The sequence below is a fragment of the Polypterus senegalus genome, unplaced genomic scaffold, assembly GCF_016835505.1.
Source record: "Polypterus senegalus isolate Bchr_013 unplaced genomic scaffold, ASM1683550v1 scaffold_5328, whole genome shotgun sequence".
Classification (NCBI taxonomy): domain Eukaryota; kingdom Metazoa; phylum Chordata; class Cladistia; order Polypteriformes; family Polypteridae; genus Polypterus; species Polypterus senegalus.
This window is the reverse complement of record NW_024385672.1, coordinates 1-10,659: the sequence shown is the minus strand read 5'-3', so window position 1 is coordinate 10,659 and position 10,659 is coordinate 1. Positions and strand designations below refer to the sequence as shown.

At 40.5% G+C, this 10,659-nt stretch overlaps 1 protein-coding gene across 1 annotated transcript; it reads right to left on the bottom strand.

The window, feature by feature from the left end:
• Positions 1 to 458: 458 nt before the first annotated feature.
• LOC120522418 (receptor-type tyrosine-protein phosphatase eta-like) lies at positions 459 to 8,855 on the bottom strand (the record flags this gene model as incomplete). The annotated part of the gene is made up of 4 exons (XM_039743368.1): positions 459 to 614; positions 980 to 1,053; positions 7,001 to 7,091; positions 8,768 to 8,855. Coding segments are annotated over 4 exons (409 nt in total), but the record flags the coding sequence as incomplete, so codon positions are not given.
• Between the last annotated feature and the right edge of the window lie 1,804 nt (positions 8,856 to 10,659).

Genomic DNA, 10,659 nt, shown 5'->3' with positions numbered 1-10,659 from the left:
TATTCACATTGCTTAAAATTCTTACCAATTCCTACCAATATTCACGTTTCAGTAAATTTCCAGCAAAAAAAAACACCCTATATAGAAAATGAACAATGGGGCTAATTGAAAGTTGAAATAGATAGATAGAACTTATTTGTCCCCAACGGAAAATATGAATTTTTACAGAAGCTCTTTAAGTAAATAAATAAATATAAACACACACTTTGGCCTGAAAACACACCAGAATGACTATAAAGTAAGAACATTAAAAAGAAAGAAAAGTTCTGACTTGGCTATCATAGTCACAATGAGGCATTATGCAGACATACTGGATTACTGTTGGTCTGAACTGCATTTGAAACAATCTTAATTATGAATGCCTTAATAATTTTTTCAAAAGTTGGTAATAGCACTGAACAAAACTGATAGAGGCTAATGAGATAATTCTTATTTCAACATTCTGTGGGCAAAAACATTCAAAAACGATGCACACATACTTTTCCTTTTTTTTTGCACCGTGTCAGCATGACGAGTGTCTCCACATTCTGCTCCCAGATCATCCTCCAGAAGTCCTTCACGGTGCTTGGCAGGGGGCCCTGAGTACCAATGAACTCTTTCTTTGAGTTATAGCCCTGAAAATACAAAACATTACAAGCGCTAACAAATGGACTCATGAATTTGAATGAATGCAGATAGAAAATGGGTAGTGTGCATCCCAAAATGACGAAAGCAAATTACAAAGCACAAAAAGTTGAGATACAGAAGTGTCATATAAACACATTTATGTTTAAAGATCAATAACAAATAGTATACTCTTATTCGTTGGCTTAAATTAGGACACTTTTTTTAAGAAGTGTCATGGTTGTTTGTTATCGTTATACTTAATATTAAGTTGGGCTGATCAATCTGATAAAAGATAACTTGTTAAATGGTATAAACAAATTTAGTCAGACAGTCAATTAAAACCACAACTCTTGGTTATTCCAGTAATACTTACTGGTAAATAGCTGGCATTGATGTAGTCCTCACTCAGGTTACCTTCAGTTGATAGCTTGACTCGAAACTCATCATCTGAAAGGAAAATCCAAATTAAATATATTATAAAGCAAAATACAGAGTAATATATGAGATGAGGATAGGCCATGTTATAATTATGAGGAGTGAATGCTTATGTTTCTTCATTAGACAAGTTGGCAGTTGTTTCAAATCATTTCCACTTGTAGGTGAGCTTCTAAAGAGTGGAATGGTTGAGTTCCAATTGTTTGGGGTTTTTATTAAATCCCTTTTCAGACTTGTAGACTTGTGCTGCATTCTTTCTGAAGGCCTCTGGGAGCTCTTTGGATTTCAGCATGGTGGTAACACACACCTCAGCAACAAAGAGAAAACCAAACTAAATGCCTGAGGTTTAAATAAGGTCATTTCTAATGATGTTCTGATCATTTGTACCAGATTCTAATTTGAACTATTTGAGGTACAGTAGTGATAAATGTAGAGATGGACTTACATTTCTACAAGCAAAATTTAAGAAACATAAGAAATATGACTAAACCAGGGGAGACAATTCAGTCCATCAAGCCCATTTGTTTAGCTAATAGCTAAGCTGTCCCAATATCTCATCCAGATTATTCTTATTCAGGTTTCTGCTTCAACTCCATGTTTGTTCCAGAGTCCCAAAACTGTATGTGTAAAGAAGAGCTTTCTGGCTCACCTTTATCTGAAGATACTGTTTAAATGTTCATGTCATGCATTATGAAGACCTTTGAGAAGCTGGACCTGAAACAGCTCCAATGCATGGTTACAGTCCATCCTGATCCTTCGCAGTTTGCCTACCAGGCTCATATAGGTGTGGAGAATATTCTGATTTTCTGTATATGCTCCACAGAGCCTACTCCCATGTGAACAAGGCCAAAAAACAAAATACTCTTTAAAATTTTCAGTGTTTTTATCACCATCTTGCCTCACAGACTAGGGCTATAGACCTTTATGCCCCACAGTTCTTCTGGATCATGGTTTACCTGCTCAACAGTGATCAGTTTGTGAAGCTCAAGAACTGCGTGTCAGAGACAGCGGTGTGTAAAACCAGGAGATCTCACTGTCTTCTTTACAGTATAATACCAGGTGTTGCAATCTAAAGATCTTCTCAAATGACTCCCCCATTATAGGTTGTACTGATAATGCAGTCCAGAAGACTGTGCAGGACTTTGTCTTGTGGTGCTGTGAGAAGCACCTGCAGATCAACATCAACAAGACAAAGAAGCTGGAGGTGGACCTCCTGCATGCTGAAGAGCCACTAAGAGCACTCACCATACAGGGGAAGGAAGTGAAGGTGCTGCAGAGCTTCACATACCTAGGGTTCCACGTGAACAATGAACTGGATTGATCTGACAAAACAATGCTCTGTACAAGAAGGGACAAAGCAAAATGCACTTCTTGAGGAGACTCAGGTCTTTTGATATGTGCAGCAAACTTTTAGAAATGTTTTACCAGTCCGTTGTGGCCAGTGTGCCTGAAAAATACTTACCAGAAAATCCAGATCCATCACAGGACTGGTTCTGGATACTCTGGAAGCTGTTGTGGAAAAAATGATGGTGGCAAAATTCGATACCATTATGAAGAATTCTGCCCATCTCTTTCCTGGGGCGATTTCTTGGAGCACTTTAAATCACTGGCTCATTACATCACAAGATAATGGCAAATATCTCTGGGTATCTTTTCTCTCTGTTGCTATCAGACATTTCAATGCTTCCTCCTGATGTTCCTTCCTTCATTCCAGCCAGAAGTAATAGGAAAACGGTACAAACTTCAATTTACTACAGTTACTTTCAGCAATATATTTGTTTTATATGTTTTCATTCTATTGTTTCATATTGTACTTTGAGTTGATACCTGTGTATTTTATGTTTTTTGTTTGCATTTGAATTCCCCCTTGGATATTATTAAAGTATATCTAATCTAATCTAATCCACCCCTCATCTATAATTCTTGTATCATAAATTAATTGTATTGATTGACATATTAAAGTGATTATGTCTGGCCAACTCTCTGAAAGAACAACAGAACAATCTGCTGTCCCACAACAGTAGTGAATAGGTTTATATGGCACTTTGCCCACACAGACGCAAACACTCATAAAGTACAAATCATTTACTACAATAGTTTGAAATGAATACAGTAATATGCCAATTTATGGCTCTATTTGGGACCATCCATTTGGCCATATGCCCGTCACAGAGTATGCAAATCCTTGCAATTGAGGGATCCACATTAATAACAGGTTGCACTGGTTTCATAACGTGGAGGAACTATATAAGAAAAGGCAGAGTTGGCTCTTTTTCCTTAGGAGACTTTGCTCCTTTAATGTGGTTAGTGACATCCTTCACATCTTCTACAACTGTGTGATGACCAGTGTGATTTTCTACACTGGGGTGTGTTGGTCTAGTAAAATCACTTCAAGAGAGATCCACCAAATCAACAAATTAATTAAAAGGGCAGGTTTAGTTATTGGATGCACTCTGGATCTCCTAGAGGTAGTAGAAGAGAACAGAATTAAAAGAAAACTGAATGCCATTATAAGCAATGTTGCAGATCGTCTCCATGACACACGAATACAGTGGACTTTCTGCTAACAAATTATTCAGCAAATAGCTTGTCAAGAAATGCGACTGGGGGTCCTTTTTACCAGCAGCAATACACTTGTATAGTGCCTCACTGTAATCGGGACTATCAAGTCAGATCTTTTCTTTCCTTTCAAGGATTCTGGTGTATGTTCAGAATATAGTCTGTATGTGTGTGTGTATATAAACACACACGTGCGCATGGGAGGCAGCTAAAGGGCTTGAAGCAGGGTAATTCCATGCCAGACCAGGAGGTGGTGGAGTGTACTAACCCTTTTCCTCTTTCCTCTGCAGACCAGTTATGTAAAACTCTGCCTGGCCCCAATGACACCACTTCCAGTTCCAGCCCCAGTGGCATCACTTCCAGTTCCAGGCTTGATGACATCACTTCCAGTTCTGGCCCTGAAGAACCTACAATATATGGGACGACTACCCCAAACCTTTTTTTTGGCTCAAAAAAAAAGAAAAGTTTTGGGGTAGTCATTCCGTATAGTGTGGGTTGTTCTGGTCAAGAAAAAAGAAACAAGATAGAACTGATTTACAGCAGGAGTCCCCAACCATTGACAGCTGGGCTGTGAGAGAACTGCCGGCAATGGACACTCACTTAGTGAAAGTCTACAGCAAAATGGCTGTCCCCGGAGGACACTTTTCAGTACGCTAGTCGGGTGGGACTTTGCAGCAGCGCAGAGAGAGGAGAGAGACCGAGGTGAGAGAGTATTACAACAAAGTATTTTTATGGTCCAGAGAGTTTCCCCATATGACACGAGTCTATAGTAATCTCGTTACTATGAAGTACATTCAGCAGATACTTTCATTACAATCAACTGACCTTGAAATGCTTGAATGAATCATCCACAGAGCAGTTAATTCTGAGGTCGCAGCTCAGTTGTGCACAACGATCCTCAAACAGAAACACTGTAAAAAATTTTCTTTCTTCGGACTTTCCTCACACTGTTTTTTTGCTGTTTTTGTTTTTGATGGTCTGCGGTGGGCTGGCACCCTGACTGGGGTTTGTTTCCTGACTTGCGCCCTGTGTTGGCTGGGAATGGCTCCAGCAAACACCTGTGACCCTATAGTTAGAATGTAGCAGGTTGGATAATGGATGGATGGATGTTTTCAATGGTTTTCAGTGATACCTTTTGCTTATTGCTCGTCAACATATGAAAAACATCCATTGGAGTTTAACTCACTGACACCCTCCTATAGAAACAGCAGACATAAAAAAAAGATAACTGTTAATGTTTGTGATGTGCAATTGTTTGGAATGACAAATGCAATGCATATGTCTTTATTATATGCAAAAAAAGAAGAAAAATCTCTGGTTGCAAACGTATGCGAACTGCTGCATTTGAAGACAGTTTGTATGTGGGTCAGAGACGCTCGTTCAAAAAACATTCCTATTGATGCAGCAATCATTCAAGAAAATGTGAGGTCGCTAAACTCTCTTGAGACCTCCGTCAATGGGACAACACGCTGAAGAGCGTCCTGAAGTGCGATCACCGAATCTGTGGAAAGACTGTTTACCTGTTGCCGGAAAAACAACAGGCTCCCAGCTCTGCTACGTCTCTCCGCCAAAGCAAACAGAAAAGATCTCGATGGGTGATGCAAAGCACATTGTAAATGCAGGGAACAGGATTACTTAACCACTAACCTGACCACGACCCTGCCTGATTGCTGTGTCTCTGTGTAGGAGAGAGATAGATCCTGCTACAATAAATAATCATGCTGTTCCTGTTTCAAGATGAATAAAGCTGGTTTGGCTAAAGTACTGAGACTCAGCCTCGTGTTTTGGGGTGTAAGAAAGGGACTTATAGCATGACCCCAATCTTTTAGGATTCACTTCTGTGGTGCTTCACTGCAGACTCAGTATCCAGCCAGCCAGCTGGAGGAGCGCTGGAGGAGCCTGAGTAGGAAAATCTGAGGCAGTATAGGAGCAGCAGCACGTGGGGCAGGGGCAGAAGATACCCATTGTTTAAGTTGCCAGATAAAGTGGCTGCATTCAAAGCCAAACTTGATTTATGGGACCAACGATTGAACATTGGGATTTTTTATATGTTGCAAACTTTATCAGATATTGTTAAAGATACCAAGCCAGGGTCTTCTTTCACCCAGCTGGTGTATGATCACCTATCTCAGCTTCAACAGAGTCTGAGCATTATTCCTGACCATAAAACACCCCCGAAATTAGAAGGAATGGATTTGTGACCCATTTTTGAATAAGCCAGGTGGATAAACTTTGTCTGTGCTTGAAGAGGATCAACTGCTTGAGGTTGCAAATAATGATGGCCTTAAAAGTATGTTTGAGACTACATCAAATCTCCATATGTTTTGGATTAACATCAAGGCGGTATATCCTGAGGTTGCTACAAAAGCACTGAAAAGTCTGCTTCCTTTTCCAACATCCTATCTTTGTAAGGCAGCGTTTTCTGCAGTGACAGCAACCAAAATGAGATTACAGAGTAGACTGAACATAAGCAACACACTTTGAGTGTCACTGTCTTCCATCGTTCCCAGATGGGATCGCTTGGTTGCAGGAAAACAAGCTCAGGGCTCCCATTTGATTCTGCATTATGGTAAATTGTATAATTTCTATTACAATATTATAACTTAATAATAATAGAAATGTAATGTAAATTGTGTATAAAACTGCCCTACGTGTGGTCATTGGGGCTGGAACCGGAAGTGATGCCATTGGGCCCGGTAGTGATGTCATCAGGGCCGGAACCAGAAGTAATATCATCGGGCCAGGTAGATTTTTCCCGTTTCTGGTCTTCGGAGGAAAGAGGAAAAGGGTTATTGCACTCAACCCCCCCTTGGTCTGGCGTGGAATTATCCTCCTGTGAGCCCTTTAGCAGCCTCAATGTGCAGAGTCACTTTGCTCCCTTACCTTACTTGCCAGGCTACTTAACGGCTCTGTTGTGTGATATGCTTCCCACGCAGTACTCTGCATATTTAAAAGCCTGAACAGCACTGATCAGTTTTGAAATTGATTGTTTGCTTCTCTCAGACATTCTCTGCGCCTGACGCGCACTCCTTTGCAGAAGGAGATAAGTTTGCATTTTTTTAATTGGGAGACAGAACTGTCATCTCTGTCCTGTCAAGGAGCACGTTTAAACTTTTAAAAGAGGTAAATGTTTGTTTGACGTGTTTGAATAAAGTTCCTGTCTCTACAACCTCCTCTGTTTCTGTGCAAATCTGTGACTCAAGCGTGACAATATGTATCACTTCTATCTATCTATCTATCTATCTGTTCACACCCTCTCATCAGTAAAAAGAAATTAGAGGGAACCTTACATAGGATGGCCTTACATAGGATTGACCTCAGCTCATTCAACTGTAAATAAGTGCATGACTTTAGTTTTTCTAAACTGCATAATGAAGGAAATCACTTTTTGTATACTTACATGGCAATACATTCTTGTAACGATTTTTCCCATGATTTTCCGAGCATAGTGCTGCAGTCTTGGGCTGAGTGGTTCCAACAGTTTTAAAATTCTAAGATAAATAAAATATAAAATATTAATTATAGCTTTTCTCTTAGATATACAGTACAAATTACACAGCAATTACTGCAGTGTTCAGTCTGCTGTCTGTTGTGGTGTTCCAAGTAAGACCTAACACAGTGGACCTGCTGCAATAAGGAGAATGGAGTTTGATCACAGAGAAAACAGAGTCTGGTGAGAGGTAACAGGGTGGAGGAAATTTTATCATAAGGATGAAGGGGTCGTAGACACCATACACAGTCATTCTATTTTGTCTTTTATAATTACACAGTAAATAAAGTTGTCCTTTTGTTGTGATTGTTTATCCCGCTTGATCATGGGATTTTAAACTTTGTTACCAAATCTATCTATTATAAAAAAATCTTTGAAAGCTTGTAAGGAGATGATATGTGATTTTCTCGAAGACATTTTATCGTCCTGCGAGAGACGCTTTAATGTCCCAAGAGTCAAGGCAGTGAGACAAAAGGACAGCTGCTGTACAGGCTTTTAAACGATTAAATGTAAGCAGCGCGACAAGCAGAATACGCAGCTTGGCAGCAGCAGCAAGGCAGCAGCTGATCCTACGGCATCTCTTTAGCACACAATGCGGCAGGCAGAGATGTGAAGAGGCTGGCTCATAGTGGGCCCCGGTGTTGGGGTGGGCGAGCGAAGCAAGCAGGGGGCAAGGCCCCTAAGTGAAAAATCTAAATAATTGTGATGAATATCCATCCATCCTTTATCCAACTCACTATATCCCAACTACAGGGTCACGGGGGTCTGCTGGAGCCAATCCAAGCCAAAACAGGGCGCAAGGCAGGAAACAAACCCCGGGCAGGGCGTGCACACACACACACCAGACACAATTTAGGATCGGCAATGAACCTAACCTGCATGTCTTTAGATTGTGAGAGAAAACCCATGCAGACACGGGGAGAACATGCAAACTCCACGCAGGGAGGACCCGGGAAGCGAACCCAGGACTCCTAACTGCGAGGCAGCAGCGCTACCCACTGCACCACCCGTGCCATCCTAGAAAATATTATGATTATGCTTATTTTATTGTGAATATGTAATACACAAAAATAAACTTCAAAACAAAGGTGATCTATTTATATCTTCTTCTTTTGGCTGTTCCCATTATACATTTATAAATGAAAATGCATTTGTTGCTATAATGCCACGTTTTTAAATTGCTTTTTTAAATTTAGTTGCCATACATTTAGAACTGGTCTTGTTTTCCAGAGAAATTCAAATTATGGCTACAATGTTTTTTATTTGGCTTAATTTATAAGTAGTTTAAATCTATTTGTATCTTTTTACAACATTCAGAGGTGCTGCCTTTTTGTTTTATTGTTGCCACCATGTTATTAACAAAGACGGTCAACACTGGACATTTCTGATTTATCTGAGAGTGGATAACAAGCGAGCATTTCTTGTTTTTTGGTTTCATGTATAAAGACTGTTCTGTTTAGAACTTCAGTTATGAGTTCGGGTTTGTTTTTTGGATTACTGAAGTCTTTAACTGAATTTACCATTGTAAACGTAGCTTGTTTATTGTCCTTGTCACTTTATCAATATATCTGCTCCACAATACAATGCTGGCCCCTTGTCAATATATTCTTGAACCAACCACCATCACAAAATTACTATTACAATACAGTTCTATTAAAAAATTGAATACACACTTACCTCAAACTGTAGTGCAAAACCATAATTTTGATCTGCACAATGCTTGTGATAGTAGTCTCCATAATTTTCAACTTTAATAGGTATGTTTCTACAGAATGTATTTTAAAAATATGAGTTAGAGAAGCTTAGTTTTGTTACATTTATACTAAGAATAGTTTGCTGCTTTGAATATTAAATAAAATATGTAACTTTGTGAAACCTGCTCAATGCAATTCAGGATCATGAGCCTCAAAGTCAATCCATGTTGCATCAGGCACACAGTAGCAGTTCATCGCAGGGCCCCCTCATCCACAACAACCACCATCTTTCTTACTGAGCCAGTTTAGAATAATTTAAAACACTACACATAGATACTATGTGCAAAAGTTCACTGATGACACTGCTATCGTGGGCTGCATCAGGAGTGGGCAGGAGGAGGAATATAGGAAACTAATCAAGGACTTTGTTAAATGGTGCGACTCAAACCACCTACAACTGAACACCAGCAAAACCAAGGAGCTGGTGGTGCATTTTAGGAGGACCAGGCCCCTCATGGACCCCGTGATCATCAGAGGTGACTGTTTGCAGGGGGTACAGACCTATAGATACCTGGGAGTGCAGCTGGATGACAAACTGGACTGGACTGCCAATACTGATGCTCTGTGCAAGAGAGGACAGAGCCGACTATACTTCATTAGAAGGTTGGCGTCCTTCAATATCTCCAATAAGATGCTGCAGATGTTCTATCAGACGGTTGTGGTGAGCGCCCTATTCTATGCGGTGGTGTGCTGGGTAGGCAGCATAAAGAAGAGGGACGCCTCACACCTGGACAAACTGGTGAGGATGGCAGGCTCTATTGTAGGCACGGAGCTGGATAGTTTGACATTTGTGGCAGAGCGACGGGCGCTGAGCAGGCTCATGTCAATCATGGAAAATCCACTGCATCCACTGAACAGGATCATCTCCAGACAGAGGAGCAGCTTCATCGACAGACTGCTGTCACCGTCCTGCTCCACTGACAGACTGAGGAGATCGTTCCTCCCCCACACTATACTGCACCACCGTGCCACCCCTATTAACAGTAGTAACTTGTTCTTAATTAACAGAAGAGTTGAAATGAAAATGTGCATCCAGTGCTGCCTTGTTATCCAAGTTTGACACCTGTGATGTTAGGAAACAAATAGCTTTATTGTTCTTAAACCTCCGTGATGTTAACCCGAGTTCCTCTTGGGCTCTGAATTCTATGTAAATATGGTTAACCCCAAATGTCTCTTAGGTTAAGCTGTTATGATCTAATCTACATCTTTAAGCCTAAATAATGCCCAGAACAGTATTTTGAATCCATCTAGTGGCTAAAACAGCCTTGTGCTGCAAAAGAATCATGAATATTTCTATGTGTTAATTGAATCAAGCAATAGTGATGACAATATGAATTGGTCACCAAATGTTGACACAGATACTGTACTGCTCTGTACAAGCAAACCACCATGATGCCTGGTGACTTTGGTTGCCCAAAAGTTCACTGTGGCGCAACTAGCTGTACGGATAAGAAGGCAACATGATGTTGATTTAATGGATGGAATACAAAGTCATAAGCCCCCTAAGCACTTTTCACAATGCTGCAACTGTTAATGTTTTGGTCAGGGGAAATGCAGAAGTCACTAAGCCTTGTACTGTGGTAGTCTACAATTACACATGGGGTGTGTGAACTGTGTAGGTCAGGCATTCAACTGTCGCATGTGTAAGCAATAGAAAAAATATCGTACAATAAGTGGGCAAAGAAACACTCTTCTACTGTTCTGATTGCAATGTCAGGCAGTGCGTTAGTGGCTGTTACAAAACATGTCACACAAAGGACGTGAAGCACACCAGTACTGCAGTGGACGCTGCACATCCTGTAACTTTCCTGTGAT